Here is a 17,614-nt window from a genome sequence, read left to right as displayed (position 1 = left end):
AACAGCTGCATCGAAGCCATACGTCACCAAGTCCAATGCAAAGCGTCGGATGCAGTGTTGTAAAGCACGTCACCACTGGACTCTAGAGCAGTGGAGACGCGTTCTCTGGACTGGTGAATCACGCTTTTCCATCTGGCAATCTGATGGATGAGTCTGGGTATCGAGGTTGCCAGGAGAACTCTACATTTCGGACTGCATTGTGACTAGGGTTAGGGATTGTTTGAATTCGAACGATTCTGATTCCGATTCCGATTCTTTGTTTCGATTCCGATTCCTGACGATTCTCGATTCCGATTCTTCATGTACCATGCCAGGATCAATGTGTTTTTCAGGTAGTCCCTGGAAGGTGGTATGTATTTTGGGTTGAGAGTTTTCACCATATCCCTGCAAACATAAACAAACATGTAATGTTGCTGTTACTGTTTAGCCCAGTATCAATTAGCTTAGCTCTAACGTTATTGCTTAACTATCCTAAATCTCCCGCCCAAAGGTAAAACCTAGTAACTCACTTCTAACTGATTTTGAGAAAACAAAGGAAAACCAATCCATCTTGATGCTGTCTTACAAAGATCTACAAAGTCATCAAACGTTTAGATGTTTTCTTGAGCTTTCATTTTCTTGCCGATTGAGCCATGGATTGAATCTGCTCTCATGAACGTGTGCCCTTTCTCCAGATATTTTATTACAATCTCGGGTGGGCCCCATTCTGCGTTTGCACATTGGGCAAGAGCCGTGTACAGCGTCCAGTTTTTATTTTGACCTCCTCAGTTATCTGCCCAAAAGAGTATGCAAGGGGAAGAATCAAGAACAATACATTTAATGAAGGTGCTTGCAACGTCCTGGGCCAATCTTCCAAATATCCCCTCGTGCCATAATATCACATAATCAGGTTGACCATCGGCCCCCATTCGTGCAAATGTCTCATTAAAGACAATAAGGGGACTGACAAAGAAGCTTCGATTGGTCCCTTGAGATACTAGGTTTTTCTGTTGTATCTACGCGGTCATATGGTAGTTGCTAGGTCCTGCCATGCGCGTAACAGCTTACTTACGGAACAAATTACAATATCGCATACACTAATGTAAAGCATATCACCTAGGAACTCCAAAATTATTATCAGCTCAGTTTTGACCGAAATTGAGTTATTGGGTTTTGCCTTTGGACGGGAGAAATGTTGGAGATTCCACCTCTGAAAAGGGATGCAGTCTTTTGACAATGTGTGCAGTGACCTTTCTGTGGCACTCTTCCGTCTGTGGCATCGGGGGTGCAGCCCGAAAGAGTCAGCGCTGCATGGGATTCTGGGTATTTGTTATGTTGTGGTGGAAGAGAGGTGGCATAGCTCGGTTGGTAGAGTGGCCGTGCCAGCAACTTGAGGGTTGCAGGTTCGATTCCCGCTTGTGCCATCCTAGTTACTGCCGTTGTGTCCTTGGGCAAGACACTTTACCCACCTGCTCCCAGTGCCACCCACACTGGTTTAAATGTAACTTAGATATTGGGTGTCACTATGTAAAGCGCTTTGAGTCACTTGAGAAAAGCGCTATATAAATATAATTCACTTCACACTTCACTGTGTGGAGTTTGTATGTTCTCCCTGTGAATGCGTGGGTTCCCTCCGGGTACTCCGGCTTCCTCCCACCTCCAAAGACATGCACCTGGGGATAGGTTGATTGGCAACACTGAATTGGCACGTGTGTGTGAATGTGAGTGTAAATGTTGTCTGTCTATCAGTGTTGGCCCTGCGATGAGGTGGCGACTTGTAGCTGGGATGGGCACCAAAGCCCCCCGCGACCCCAAAAAAGGGAATAAGCGGTAGAAAAAGAATGGATGGATGGATGGATGTTTATGTTGTATTACAGTGAGGATGTTCTCTGTTCTCCTGAAATGTGTTTATCATTCTTGTTTGATGTGGGTTCACAGTGTAGCGCATATTTGTAACAGTTTTAAACCTGTTTGTACGGCTGTGTGGCTTTTGACCAAGTATGTCTTGCAGTCACCATCAGGCGTCTGTCAAAGCCATACACATCACATGTTTTGGTCGGCTCGCTGATGGTTCAGTGAATGAGCCAACGCAGAGGGCGACTAAGCGCTGTCACGGTACGCCCGTGATATAATTGCCCGGGCAAACATCGGGTCAATAGACAACCGTATTTTGTCAAGTATGGGGCAAAAGTGTTGCTACAAAAAGTAGCGTTACTGCTAATATGTAGCGTCATTTGAAAAGTCACCTGCTAGAGCAGGGGTGTCAAACTTAAATACAGAGTGGGCCAAAATTTAAAACTGAACAAAGCCGCGGGCCAAGGTTGAACAAATTAACCTTTTAATAGGGAACCAAACAAGTTTTGCAATAAATATTGAACAAGCAAGGCTTATATAACTTTAGTGACATGCAAAATCCAGTTTCAAATAATAATAATTTAAAAAATATAAATGGCATATCAAAAAAAAATTTAATAAAAATGTCATGCCCTTTTTTCTATTTGCAATCTTCTGAGGTAAATATCAAATTTTTTCCACAGGCTAATAATACATTTGAAAATAAAATAACAATAATAAATGAACCAAACATTCAAGCCTTGAAGTAGCAAGAGAAAATGCATGAATAAAACGTTAATTATTGGTCAGTTTGCTGGAAGTTTCCCGGAAGAGTTAGTGCTGCAAGGGTTCTGGGTATTTATTCTGTTGTTGTGTTACGGTGCGGATGTTCACCCGAAATGTGTTTGTCATTCTTGTTTGGTGTGGGTTCACAGTGTGGCGCATATTTGTAACAGTGCTAAAATTCTTTATACGGCCACCCTCAGTGTGACCTGTATGGCTGTTGACCAATTAAGCCTCGCATTCACTTGTGCGTGTGTGTGTCTGTGTGTGTGTGTGTCTGTGTGTGTGTGTGTGTGTGTGTGTGTGTGTGTGTGTGTGTGTGTGTGTGTGTGTAAAAGCCACAAATATTATGTGACACGCTGTTAGTAAGGAGGAAAAGCGGACGTGACGACAGGTTGTAGAGAACACTAAAGGCAGTGCCTTAAATGCACGCCCCCAATATAGTTGTCCAGGTGGAAATCGGTAGAAATTCGGGAGAATGGTTGCCCCGGGAGATTTTCGGGAGGGGCACTGAACTTTGGGAGTCTACCGGGAAAATTAGGAGGGTTGGCAAGTATGAGTATTAGCGGTGAATGCGGTGTTATACAGCGGCACCGACGCTGTATAACACCAGCGGGCCAGCTCTAATGATACATTGATATTGCTTCAAGGGCCAAATTAAATTACACAACGGGCCAGGTTTGGCCCGCGGGCCAGAGTTTGACACCCATGTGCTAGAGAATGAAGAGTGATTACGCCGCATGTCAACATCTCCATTCGGTGCCACACCAACAAAATGCTGAGGCAACCATTTCACATCAACGCTGTATGAAAAAAAAGTAAACAACATAAGGAGATAACGTCCGCAGTAACCTACCACATAGCGATGTGGTTTCCTATTTTATTTTATTTGACAGTTATTGAAATATCATGCACAAAAAAATCACTTTATTTGTTTTAAAATATTGTAGTGGCATTCTGTACAAAAAGTGCACTTTCATTTAGTGTTGTTCTGACGTCATCTTAGTGACATCATGCACAAAAGTGTACTTATAGCTTGTTTTTAAAATGTTTCTGACAGTCTTGTACTTTCTGTTTGGAAATGACATGAATGTTTGTGACACTGCTTAATAACTGTTTAATAAATACAGTTTTTGTCAATTGACTTAGTTGTGATTTCCCTCTCTGAATGAAAGTTTAAAATGAACATATATTAATAAAGTATGAACAAGAATGTTTTAACGTAGACACATAGAATCATCATACTGCTGTGATTTTATGTATCAAGTGTTCATTCAAGGGTAAGGCAAAATATGGAGATATATATTGTGTATCGTGGCATGGCCTAAACATACCGAGATATTAAAAAAGGCCATATCGCCCAGCTCTACTTAGTAGCATTGGCCACTCCACTATTGGCAGTGTTTCTCAGTATCAAGGCCACTGATTGGCTTACCATTAGGCAGCATTATAAATGATAAATGGGTTGTACTTGTATAGCGCTTTTTAACCTTCAAGCTACTTAAAGCGCTTTGACACTAATTTTACATTCACCCATTCACACACACATTCACACACTGATAGAGGGCGCTGCCATGCAAGGCAGCTAACCAGCACCCATCAGGAGCAAGGGTGAAGTGTCTTGCTCAGGACACAATGGATGTGACGAGTTTGGTACTAGGTGGGGATTGAACCAGGGACCCTCGGGTTGCGCACGGCCACTCTTCCACTGTGCCACACCGTCCCTATTACTATAATGGATTAAAAGAGTGTGACTGAAAGGTAATATTTCATGTCTACATGGATCTCATAATGTTTAAAAACAAACTCAGAAGGTCGTAAACAGCTTTTTATGCTCTATGAAAAAATGTAAGTTACAATGAATCATTATTGCTTTGTAAAAATCAATTCATGTGGACCAATTAACAGTAATACATGAGGGACGACTGTAATCCGTAGCCAGTTACAAATAAAATAAAAAATAAAAAAATAAAAATAAAAATGTGACCCCTGGTTGTATCCGTCAGTGGTTCTCAAATGGGGGTACGTGTACCCCTGGGGGTACTTGAAGGTATCCCAAGGGGTATGTGAGATTTTTTTGAAAATATTCTAAAAATAGCAACAATTCAAAAATATTTTATAAATATATTTACTGAACGATACTTCAACAAAATATGAATGTAAATTCATAAACTGTGAAAAGAAATGCAACAATGCAATATTCAGTGTTGACAGCTAGATTTTTTGTGGACATGTTCCATAAATATTGTTAAAGATTTCTTTTTTGTGAAGAAATATTTAGAATGAAGTTGATGAATCCAGATGGATCTCTATGACAATCCCCAAAGAGGGCACTTTAAGTTGATGATTACTTCTATGTGTAGAAATCGTTATTAATAATTTAATCAGTTGTTTATTTTTCAACAAGTTTTTAGTTATTTTTATATCTTTTTTTCCAAATAGTTCAAGAAAGACCACTACAAATGAGCAATTTTTTGGACTGTTATACAATTTAATAAATCAGAAACTGATGACATAGTGCTGTATTTTACTTCTTTATCTCTAGTTTTCAACCAAAAATGCTTTGCTCTGATTAGGGGGTACTTGAATTTAAAAATGTTCACAGGGGGTACATCACTGAAAAAAGGTTGAGAATCACTGGTCTACATAACATGTCATGGTGGTTCTTTGGTGAAAATGTTGCATAGATTATGTTTCACGGATCACCTTCAAGCCACTTTCTGAGCGTCTTTTCAGGATGTGCCGTTTTGTGGGCGGTCTTATTTACGTAGCTCACCTTCGACAGCCTCTCTTCTTGCCGTCATCTTTGTTGTAGCGGAGTAGCGTGCAAGGACGGGAGTGGAAAAAGTGTCAAAAGATTGAGCTAACTGTTTTAATGACATTCAGACTTTACTTAAATCAACAACGGAGAAGCATCAACAATAACAAGGCCTGAAATGCCTTGAAAAACCCATTAAAAACCGTACGACCGGAACTCTCTAATGACTGAAGTCCCTTGGGTGAATAATGTATACTCACTACACCGGTATGTTTTAGCGCTTTCATGGCGAGTTTATTGACGGATATAAGTAGTAACCTTGCACTACTTTACTGTATATTAGAAATGGCAAAAGCAGAGGATGAATGTCCCATAACAAGAAGATAGAGAAAGAGAAGAAGCTTATCGACTAGGACGTCGACACAGACTACAAAGGCACATTTTCAGGACTTATGCAGATTCCAAATACAGATCAGCAGGTACCACAAGGTAAGACAAGTTTTTTTTGCATAATGTTGTAAACAAAACGCCAAGTTTTTAGTAATTTTTATATCTTTTTTTCCAAATAGTTCAAGAATACCACTACAAATGAGCAATACTTTGCACTGTTATACAATTTAATAAATCAGAAACTGATGACATAGTGCTGTATTTTACTTCTTTATCTCTTGTTTTCAACCAAAAATACTTTGCTCTGATTAGGGGGTACTTGAATTAAAAAAAAATGTTCACAGGGGTTAGTTACATCACTGAAAAAAGTTTGAGAACCACTGGTATACGTCATCATATAGCCTTCTGCCAGCAGTACTACTGTAAATGTATATTTTTGGCTATGATGAAAATAAAGGAATGCACCTTGTATGGCAGGTGTCGGGAACCTTTTTGGCTGAGAGAGCCGTACAAGCCAAATATTTTAAAAAGTATTTCCGTGAGAGCCATAAAATATATTTTTAAGACTGAATACAACTAAATGCGTGCATTTTTAAGTAAGACCAACATTTTTAGAGTCTAATAAGTCTCTTATCCTTTTAAATAACATTATTATTCTGAAGCTAACGAACAATAAATAATATACTTCTTACCATTAATGCGACTTCTTGAACAGGTGTGGTAGAAACTGGATGGATGGATTAAATTGCATGAGAATGTTTTATATTTTGAACGTTATTTTTGACACTTTGATCACCAGCGGTATTATTCATTACTTATCGTGTTAAGCAATGTCAGCTAAGATTTATCTGAGAGCCAGGTGCAGTCATCAAAAGAGCCACATCTGGCTCTAGAGCAGGGGTGTCAAACTCAAACACAGAGTGGGCCAACATTTAAAACTGAACAAAGCCGCGGGCCAAGGTTGAATAAATTAACCTTTTAATAGGGACCCAAACAAGTTTTGCATTGAACATTGAACAAGCAAGGCTTATATACAGTAACTTTATAGTGACATGCAAAATTGAGTTTCAAATAATAATAATAATAATAATAATAATAATAATAAATACAAAATAATCAATGGCATAACAAATAACATTTAAATACAAATTTAATGCCTCTTTTCTATTTGCAACATTCTGAGGTAAATATCAAAATATATTGTAGCGTCCCGAAAAAGTGAGTGTTGCAAGGGGTTCTGGGTATTTGTTTTGTCATGTTTATGTTATGTTACAATGCAGATGTTCTCCCGAAATGTGTTTGTCATTCTTGTTTGGTGTGAGTTCACAGTGTGGCGCATATTTGTAACAGTGGTAAAGTTGTTTATACGGCCACCCTCAGTGTGACCTGTATGGCTGTTGACCAAGTATGCCTTGCATTCACTTATGTGTGTGTAATGGCCGCATATATTATGCGAGTGGGCCTGCCCGCTGTTTGTATGGAGGAAATACGGACGTGGCGACAGGTTATAGAGAATGGTAAAAGCAGTGCCTTTAAGGCACGCCCTCAATATTGTTGTCCGGGTGGAAATCGGCAGAAAGCTTGCCCCGGGAGATTTTCGGGAGGGGCACTGAACCTCAGGAGGATTGGCAAGTGTGAGAAATTGTAGTGTTACAGCGGCATCGTTGCTGTGTAATAACGGCGGGCCAGCTGTAATGTTAATTTGATATTGCCTCAAGGGCCAAATATGGCCCGCGGGCCAGAGTTTGATACACATGCTCTTGAGCAGGGGTGGGCATTACGTCGATCGCGATCGACTGGTCGATCTCGGAGGGTGTGTCAGTCGATCTCAAGCCAGGCATTAAAAAATATACATAAAAATGAGCAATCATCAATCATACCAAGACTTCACTTTCGTCAGTTGTTTGACATTCTCGGCACCCGAGGATCTTGTGAGATGACGCTGGCTGCTGCGAGCTCATATTTAAGAAAAAAATCACTAACAGGGCGGACGCAGAGAAACACATTGTATTTCTAGAGACTCCGTACCTACTGTCAAAACTCGAAAGACCGACTGCACAGTTCCTGTCTTCACCATAAAAGACCTGTTTCATCCTGCCTGTGCTAACAAAATAAGAGTCTCAGAAAGCTAGCGTGCACAAGCTAGCAAGCTACGGAGTTTGATGCCAATGTATTTCTCCCCCGCCCTCAGCGACCGCTTTCTCACTTGCTTGCCCACCCGCACACTCACTGACGTCACTCACCTGCTGCCAGACATTAAAGGGCCACACACATATGCTACTCTCATAACAAAGTGTTTAAAAAGTTGGACAAAAAGTATGCAAGTTGGACAAATGAGATGCCAAATCCAACCACTTTCATGTGGTATTGGACAGAAAGGAGGACTTTTTTTCCCCTCCATTTGAAAATGCGGACGTTATCAGCACCACTGTCTAATTCCAATCAATGCAAATCATCAGAATCAAATACACCAACTTATATTCTTGTCTTCATGAAAGAAAGGAATCTATGTGTATTAAACATGCTTGTATTATCATTAAACACCATTAACTTCAATCAATCAATGTTTATTTATATAGCCCCAAATCACAAATGTCTCAAAGGACTGCACAAATCATTACGACTACAACATCCTCGGAAGAACCCACAAAAGGGCAAGGAAAACTCACACCCAGTGGGCAGGGAGAATTCACATTCAGTGGGACGCCAGCGACAATGCTGACTATGAGAAACCTTGGAGAGGACCTCAGATGTGGGCAACCCCCCCCCTCTAGGGGACCGAAAGCAATGGATGTCGAGCGGGTCTAACATGATACTGTGAAAGTTCAATCCATAGTGGCTCCAAGACAGCAGTGAGAGTCCCGTCCACAGGAAACCATCTCAAGCGGATCAGCAGCGTAGAGATGTCCCCAACCGATACAGGCGAGCGGTCCATCCTGGGTCCCGACGAGCGGTCCATCCTGGGTCTCGACTCTGGACAGTCAGTACTTCATCCATGGTCATCGGACCGGACCCCCTCCACAAGGGAGGGGGGGACATAGGAGAAAGAAAAGAAGCGGCAGATCAACTGGTCTAAAAAGGAGGTCTATTTAAAGGCTAGAGTATACAGATGAGTTTTAAGATGAGACTTAAATGCTTCTACTGAGGTAGCATCTCGAACTGTTACCGGGAGGGCATTCCAGAGTACTGGAGCCCGAACGGAAAACGCTCTATAGCCCGCAGACTTTTTTTGAGCTCTAGGAATCACTAATAAGCCGGAGTCTTTTGAACGCAGATTTCTTGCCGGGACATACGGTACAATACAATCGGCAAGATAGGCTGGAGCTAGACCGTGTAGTATTTTATACGTAAGTAGTAAAACCTTAAAGTCACATCTTAAGTGTACAGGAAGCCAGTGCAGGTGAGCCAGTACAGGCGTAATATGATCAAACTTTCTTGTTCTTGTCAAAAGTCTAGCAGCCGCATTTTGTACCAACTGTAATCTTTTAATGCTAGACATTGGGAGACCCGAAAATAATACGTTACAGTAATCGAGACGAGACGTAACAAACGCATGGATAATGATCTCGGCGTCTTTAGTGGACAAAATGGAGCGAATTTTAGCGATATTACGGAGATGAAAGAAGGCCGTTTTAGTAACGCTTTTAATGTGTGACTCAAAGGAGAGAGTTGGGTCGAAGATAATACCCAGATTTTTTACAGAGTCACCTTGTTTTATTATTTGGTTGTCAAATGTTAAAGTTGTATTATTAAATAGAGGTCGGTGTCTAGCAGGACCGATAATCAGCATTTCCGTTTTTTTGGCATTAAGTTGCAAAAAGTTAGCGGACATCCATTGTTTAATTTCATTAAGACACGCTTCCAACTGACTACAGTCCGGCGTGTTGGTCAGCTTTAGGGGCATGTAAAGTTGGGTGTCATCAGCATAACAGTGAAAGCTAATACCGTATTTGCGTATGACGTCACCTAGCGGCAGCATGTAGATGCTGAAGAGTGCAGGGCCAAGGACCGAACCCTGGGGAACTCCACACGTTACCTTAACATAGTCCGAGGTCACACTGTTATAGGAGACGCACTGCATCCTATCAGTAAGATAAGAGTTAAACCATGACAGGGCTGAGTCTGAAATACCAATTCGTATTTTGATACGCTCTAATAAAATATTATGATCGACGGTATCGAAAGCAGCGCTAAGATCGAGGAGCAGCAACATAGATGACGCATCAGAGTCCATCGTTAGCAATAGATCATTAGTCAGTTTTGCGAGGGCTGTCTCAGTCGAGTGATTTGCCCTGAAACCGGATTGAAAGGTTTCACATAGATTGTTAAACGCTAAGTGCTCATTTAGCTGCTCTGCAACAATTTTTTCGAGGATTTTCGAAATAAAGGGAAGGTGAGACACCGGTCGGTAGTTTACCATGAGGTCTGGATCGAGGTTAGGTCTTTTAAGGAGAGGATGAATAACCGCTTTTTTGAATGCAACGGGAACAGTGCCCGAGGAAAGTGATAAGTTTATAATATTTAGCACTGATGGACCTAATAATACAAAAAGCTCCTTGATAAGTTTCCCAAGAAGTGGGTCAAGTAAACATGTTTGTTTTATTCCATTTACACGTTGTAACAATCCTTCTAATGTTATTTCATCAAAACGAGAGAAACTATTTTGGATATTTGCAATATCCGCCGTATATACAATCGTATCTGTGTTACTATAACTTGTTAACAAAAATGTCTCTTTCATAAATAAATAAATATAAATTATAAATAGGAAGGTAGATAAGGTAGATCTCCTCGACTTGGTCAATTGAAAAGTAGCTCACCTGCAGAAAAAGTGTGAGCGCCCCTGCTCTAAAGCCATAACTTCCCTACCCTTGTTGTAGGGCGTTGTTATTTTCCCGGTGTACCTAATGTTGTGACCAAGAACGTTACAACGCCATAATAACAACAACACGTGTGTGAATCCTGCAAAAATTTAACATGTGACTGCGTGGGGGAAGACACGGTTTGCTGTGGAGGGGGGAGGGGGTGTGTGGGGGGGGGGGGGGGGCGCGCACACAAACACACACACACACACACATCCTCCCTTTCCGCCACTCCCCCGCAGACCATCCCTCCCATCCTCCCTTCCTTTCCTGCCATCCTCCCTTCTCCACTCTTCGCTGGAGCTCGGCCCGGCTCGGATGCTCACCTGGACCCCTTCGCGAGTCGTTAATCCTCTCCCCCACCCCCCACCCCCTGCGCGATCGTCCGTCCGTCCGTCCGTCGGCGTGGACGCGCCATGACGTCACGCTGCCAGGTAGACGCTGAAGGAAGGTTCGGCTGGTGAGGACGAAGACGAGGAAGGAGGAATCTCCGCGGTCGTGTGCCGCGCACCTTTCCTGCCCGGGATGCTGAGGATGAGGAGGATGATGGTGATGATGATGGAGGAGGGATGGCCGCTGCTGCTGGCGCTGCTCGCCATTGCAAGAGGTGAGCTGCTCTCTTTTAGTTCTCCCCCAAATCCATCCTTCCTATCATCCATGTTTGTTGGCTTGGAGAGGACTCACCATCTCACAAAACACAACATGCTTAAAGGCCTACTGAAAGCCACTACTACCCATCACGCAGTCTGATAGTTTATATATCAATGATGAAATATTAACATTGCAACACATGCCAATACGGCCTTTTTAGTTTACTAAATTACAATATTACATTTCCCGGGAGTTTCGTCTTTGAGACGTCGTGTAATGATGACGTATACGCAGGACGTGACGGGTTTTTAGGAAGTATGAGCGCTGCACACACACACAGCTAAAAGTCGTCTGCTTTAACGGCATTGTTACACAGTATTTTTGACATCCGTGTTGCTGAATCTTTTGCAATTTGTTCAATTAACATTGGAGAAGTCAAAGTAAAAAGATGGAGTTGGGAAGCTTTAGCCTTTGGTCCCACAAACACACGGTGATTCCTTGTTTAAAATTCCTGGAGGTGAAACTTTCCTATGGATCAGAGCGCGGTCAAGAGAACATGGATCCCTACCAAATGTCAACCAGCAGGTTTGGGTGAGAAAATTGTGGTTAAAAAGTCAGTTCTTACCGGAGAAAAGCTGAGCTTGTGCCGTCCATAGCTGCCGTCGACTCCCCTGAGACACTGTGCGTCAAGACACTCGTGGAGATACCCTTATGACTATCAGGTAATATTAAACTCACTAAAACACTAGCAACACAATAGAAAGATAAGGGATTTCCCAGAATTAACCTAGTAAATGTGTCTAAAAACATCGGAATCCGTCCCAATGCAATCGTGTTTTTTTTTTATAATCCGTCGCTATCAATATCCTCAAACACAAATCTTTCATCCTCGCTCAAATTAATGGGGAAATTGTCGTTTTTTCGGTCCGAATAGCACTTTTTGTTGGAGACTCCTATTAAAAACAATGTGAATATGTGAGGAGCCATCAAACATGTGACGTCATCGTCTGCGACTTCCGGTAGAGGCAGGGCTTTTCTCTTAGCAGCGAAAGTTGCGAACTTTATCGTAGATGTTCTCTACTAAATCCTTTCAGCAAAAATATGGCAATATCGCGAAATGATCAAGTATGACACATAGAATGGACCTGCTATCCCCGTTTGAATAAGAAAATCTCATTTCAGTAGGCCTTTAAATCAAAACCTGCATAGCCAAATTATTGTTCTGCAGCATCTGCATACATGTGGAGTTATTTAACCCTGAAATGAATAATAAATAGATACTGTTGTCGCCTGCCCACTCATTCTTCCATATTCCCCGTCCCTCATTAACACTAAGGTCTAGGAATGAGTGGGCAGGTTAATGAGAGGCAGGTTGAGCTCAACAACTTCCTGCCATCCAGGATGAACGGGGCGTCACGCGACAGCATTCATCATTCCTTGCCGCTTTCCGCGCACATTTGGAGCGTTATGCCGCGCCGGGGGTCGGCGACCCAAACCGTTGAGAGAGCCATATTGGACCAAAGATACAAAAAAATAAAACTGTCTGAAACCGCAAAAAATGAAATATATGATATATATACTGCTTTTATATGATGCAAGTGTTTACATTGGCTATAATAGCCTACTATCAAAATGACTTCAAAGGCATTTTATAAGTTTTATAAAGAAGGAAACACACAATGTAAGTTTTTATATTAGCTATACTAGACTACTATCAAAATGACTTTAAAAGTCTTATAATGAAGGCAACACCTGATGTATGTTTGTATTAGCTATAATAGCCTACTATCAAAATTACTTTAAAAGTCTTTTATAAATGTTATAATGAAGGCAACACACGATGTAAGTGTTTATATTGGCTATAATAGCCTACTATCAAAATGACTCTAAAAGCATTTTAGAAGTGTTATAAAGAAGGCAACACACGATGTAAGTTTTTATATTAGCTATACTAGCCTACTATCAAAATGACTTTAAAAGTATTATAATGAAGGCAACACATGATGTATGTTTTTATTAGCTGTAATAGCCTACTATAAAAATGACTTTAAAAGTATTTGATAAATGTTATAATGAAGGCAATACATGATGTAAGTGTTTATATTGGCTATAATAGCCTACTATCAAAATGCCTTTAAAAGTATTTTATAAATGTTATACTGAAGGCAACACATGATGTAAGTGTTTATATTAGCTATAATAGCCTACTATCAAAATGACTTTAAAAGTCTTATAATGAAGGCAACACATGATGTATGTATATATTAGCTATAATAGCCTACTATCAAAATTACTTTAAAATTATTTTATAAATGTTATAATGAAGGCAATACATGATGTAAGTGTTTATATTAGCTATATTAGCCTCCTATCAAAATTACTTTAAAAGTCTTATAATGAATGCAACACATGATGTATGTTTATATTAGTTATAATAGCCTAGTATCAAAATGACTTTAAAAGTCTTTGATAAATGTGATAATGAAGGCAATACATGATGTAAGTGTTTATATTGGCCAAAATAGCCTACTATCAAAATGACTTTAAAAGTCTTTGATAAATGTTATAATGAAAGCAACACATGATGTAAGTGTTTATATTAGCTATAACAGTGGTTCTCAAATGGGGATACGCGTACCCCTGGGGGTACCTGAAGGTATGCCAAGGGGTATGTGAGATTCAAAAATCCTTTATAAATATATTTATTGAATAATACTTCAACAAAATATACATTTAATTATATAAACTGTGAAAAGAAATGCAACAATGCAATATTCAGTGTTGACAGCTAGATTTTTTGTGGACATGTTCCATAAATACTGAGGTTAAAGATTTTTTTTTTTTTTTAAAGAAATGTTTAGAATTAAGTTCAGGAATCCAGATGGATCTCTATTACAATCCCCAAAGAGGGCACTTTAGGTTGATTACTTCCAAGTGTAGAAATCTTTATTTATAATTGAATCACTTGTTTATTTTTCAACAAAGTTTTTACCTATTTTTATATCTTTTTTCCAAATAGTTCAAGTTGTCTGGATGTTTATATTAGCTACAGTAGTCTACTATCAAAATTACTTTAAAAGTCTCATATGAGTGTTATAATGAAGGCACCACATGATGTGTTTATATTAGCTATAATAGCCTGCTATCAAAATGGCTGTAAAAGTTTTATATAAGTGTTATAATGAAGGCAAAAGATGATGTAAGTGTCTATATTGACAATAATAGCCTACTATCAAAATGACTTTAAAAGCCGTATATGTCTCATAATGAAGGCAACACGTGTTTATATTAGCTATAGTAGCCTATCAAAATTACGTTAAAAGTATCAAGACTAGGACTATGGTGTAGATTGTTTTCCCGATGGCTTGAGGGTAATGACATTTTTTAATTTTAACACTCAAAAGTACTACAAAAACAAAGGGTACAAACAAAAACTCGCACAAAAGGCAGAACTATGGACATAAAACAAAACATGCAAACTATGGCATGAGTAAAGAAAACTTACTTGGAATGAGAAAATAGCATTAAATAGAGCAGCATGGATCATCAGCATGAATAACAAGGGTGTATAGAGGGTGATGTCGCTAGGCTGACTGCCTGGCAACAGCAGGCTTAAATAGTAATGTGGTGATTGACACCCGGTGCATGAGTTCAAATGATTCAGGTGCGTGACATGAGGACAGGTGAAAACTAATGGGTTGTCATGGAAACAAAGCAGGGAGTGAAAAAACAGGAACTGACAAAATCCAAAAACAAAACAGGACATAGCCAAACTAAACATGATCACCAGGACATGACATTGGCAAGCTAGGTAATTTTTAGTAATTTTCAATCCATTTTAAAAAATGCTCCAGGGAGCCACTAGGGCGGTGCTAAAGAGCCACATGCGTCTCGAGACCTGCAGGTTGCTGACCTCCGCGCCATGCGTATAGCAGGAAAAAATAAATTGTCCCCACCCCCAGCACACTCTTCCTGAGTGTCACGATCCGCTATGCGGATCGTTTATTGTTTTGCCGCTTATATGTCTTTGTTCATGTTTAGTTCTGGACTCAGCCGATTCCTTGTGTTTGAGCACTTCCCCGTTTGTTTAGTCACCATGGCAACGTAGTGTGCTCCTCCTCACGGTCTCCTGTCACACCTGTTTTTGATTATTATTTGTGTATTTAAGCCCACCTGATTCCTCAGTTCGTCCTCGACTCATTACTTGCTTTTCGCAACACGTCACGTTTTCGTATCCTGTGTCCTCGATTATTTTGTGCTAAGTTCCGCCTTAGCTTCACGTGCACAAAAGGAGTGCAGGACTTTCCCGTCAGCAGCGACTGCCAGGTGCTTCCCATGTGTCTTTTCCTCCCCTGCACCTGCTGTAAATCTGCCTGAGGGACGCATGCAGCGCACACGCACAAGGCCAGCTCCCAGGCTTCCAAGCTTCCACCCTCCCATGCCCTCGACTGCCTCCAAGCTCGCACAAATGCCCCCCCCCACCAGCTCCATCTGGCATCTGGAATCTGCTTCCTGAGGGGGGGGGGCAAGGCTGATGGCGTGTCAGTGGCACAGGCAGACCTCCTTCCATTGAGGTTGCCACCTGCCTTGCCACTGGCTCCGCCCGCACCAACAGACGAGCCACCTGCACCAATGCTAGCACCTAGCCCAATGGCAAGTCCATGTCCAAGGCTAGCCCCAGTGCCAGCACCAAGTCAACCTCCAACGCCAAGTCCACGGCTAAGGCTAGTCCCAGTACCGGCACCACGCCATCCTCCCACGCCGGCACCACACCAACCTCCCAAGTCCAGGTGCAAGCCGGCCTCCGAGTCCGAGTCCAGGTGCAAGCCGGCCTCCGAGTCCGAGTCCAGGTGCAAGCCGGCCTCCGAGTCCGAGTCCAGGTGCAAGCCGGCCTCCGAGTCTGAGTCCAGGTGCAAGCCGGCCTCCGAGTCCGAGTCCAGGTGCAAGCCGGCCTCCGAGTCCAAGTCCAGGTGCAAGCCGGCCTCCGAGTCCAAGTCCAGGTGCAAGCCGGCCTCCGAGTCCAAGTCCAGGTGCAAGCCGGTCTCCGAGTCCAAGTCCAGGTGCAAGCCGGCCTCCGAGTCCAAGTCCAGGTGCAAGCCGGCCTCCGAGTCCAAGTCCAAGCCGGCCTCCGAGTCAAAGTCCAAGCCGGCCTCAAAGTCCAAGCCGGCCTCCAAGCCGGCCTCAAAGCCCAAGCCGGCCTCCAAGTCGGCCTCAAAGCCCAAGCCGGCCTCAAAGTCCAAGACGGCCTCCAAGCCGGCCTCCAAGCCCAAGCCGGCCTCCAAGTCGGCCTCCAAGCCCAAGCCGGCCTCCAAGTCGGCCTCCAAGCTCAAGCCGGCCTCCAAGTCCAAGTCCAAGACGACGCCCGGGTCCAGGTCGACGTCGATGTCCTGGTCAGCGCCGAGGTCCAACTCGAGGTCCAGGTCCACGCCAAGCGTCAGGTCGTCCTCCTCGCCAGGCGCATCTGCCTCCACGTCGGTCGTGGGTGTGGCCGTGCCCAGGACGTCCACCTCGCTGGGCGCTTCCATCTCCACGGGTGTGGCCGTACCACGGGCGTCCTCCTCGGCAGGTGCGTCCACCCCCACGCCGGCCATGGTGGTGGCCCTACCCAGGGCGTCCTCCTCGCAGGACGCGCCCTGGTCCTCGTCAGCCACGGATGTGGCCTCTGCGGGCCCGCCCACCTAAACTTTTGTGGTGGCGGCGTCCCACCCGCCGCCGCTGCCTGTGGTGTCCTTGGTGGAGTCAAGGATGCAGGACTTGTCAGCCCTCCACCAGGTCCTCCCTCTGCTCTTCCTTCTCTTTTGGACTGTCTAGTTGTGGGGGGGGTTTGTACTTCGCGATTTTTGGGGCATCTGGGATCTGCCCCTTGGGGGAGGGGTAGTGTCACGATCCGCTATGCGGATCGTTTATTGTTTTGCCGCTTATATGTCTTTGTTCATGTTTAGTTCTGGACTCTGCCGATTCCTTGTGTTTGAGCACTTCCCCGTTTGTTTAGTCACCATGGCAACGTAGTGTGCTCCTCCTCACGGGCTCCTGTCACACCTGTTTTTGATTATTATTTGTGTATTTAAGCCCACCTGATTCCTCAGTTCGTCCTCGGCTCAACACTTGCTTTTCGCAACACGTCACGTTTTTGTATCCTGTGTCCTCGATTATTTTGTGCTAAGTTCCGCCTTAGCTTCACGTGCATGTGGCACGTCGTTTAATGTTTTCTGTTTCCTGCTACGTTTTAGAATTAGCTTTCCGTGCATTGGCACGCGCTTTGTTTTTCCCCTTTTTGCACCAGTGTTCTTTTGTTTTATTATATTAAATCTTATTCTTACCTGCAATCCTGCTGACTGGTAGTGTGTGCATCCACAAAGTGGCAACTCCGCGCAGCAAGTGCGCCGCGAAGCGTGACACTGGGCAGTTGTTGCTGTTT

The 17,614-nt window shown here is 42.8% G+C and overlaps 1 protein-coding gene across 1 annotated transcript in view; it reads left to right on the top strand.

Annotated features, from left to right (window-relative positions):
- Positions 1–10,874: 10,874 nt before the first annotated feature.
- chrnb2 (cholinergic receptor, nicotinic, beta 2) overlaps positions 10,875–17,614 on the top strand; it is a 97,301-nt gene continuing 90,561 nt past the window's right edge. Inside the window, exon 1 of the mRNA XM_061881990.1 lies at positions 10,875–11,212. Coding sequence (XP_061737974.1) covers positions 11,131–11,212 — 82 coding nt within the window. The 5' untranslated portion in view covers positions 10,875–11,130. The remainder of the gene's footprint in view (positions 11,213–17,614) is intronic.

The sequence above is a fragment of the Nerophis ophidion genome, linkage group LG21, assembly GCF_033978795.1.
Source record: "Nerophis ophidion isolate RoL-2023_Sa linkage group LG21, RoL_Noph_v1.0, whole genome shotgun sequence".
Classification (NCBI taxonomy): Eukaryota; Metazoa; Chordata; class Actinopteri; order Syngnathiformes; family Syngnathidae; genus Nerophis; species Nerophis ophidion.
Note: the sequence above shows the minus strand (reverse complement) of the source record. Positions and strands in the feature narration are given on the sequence as shown.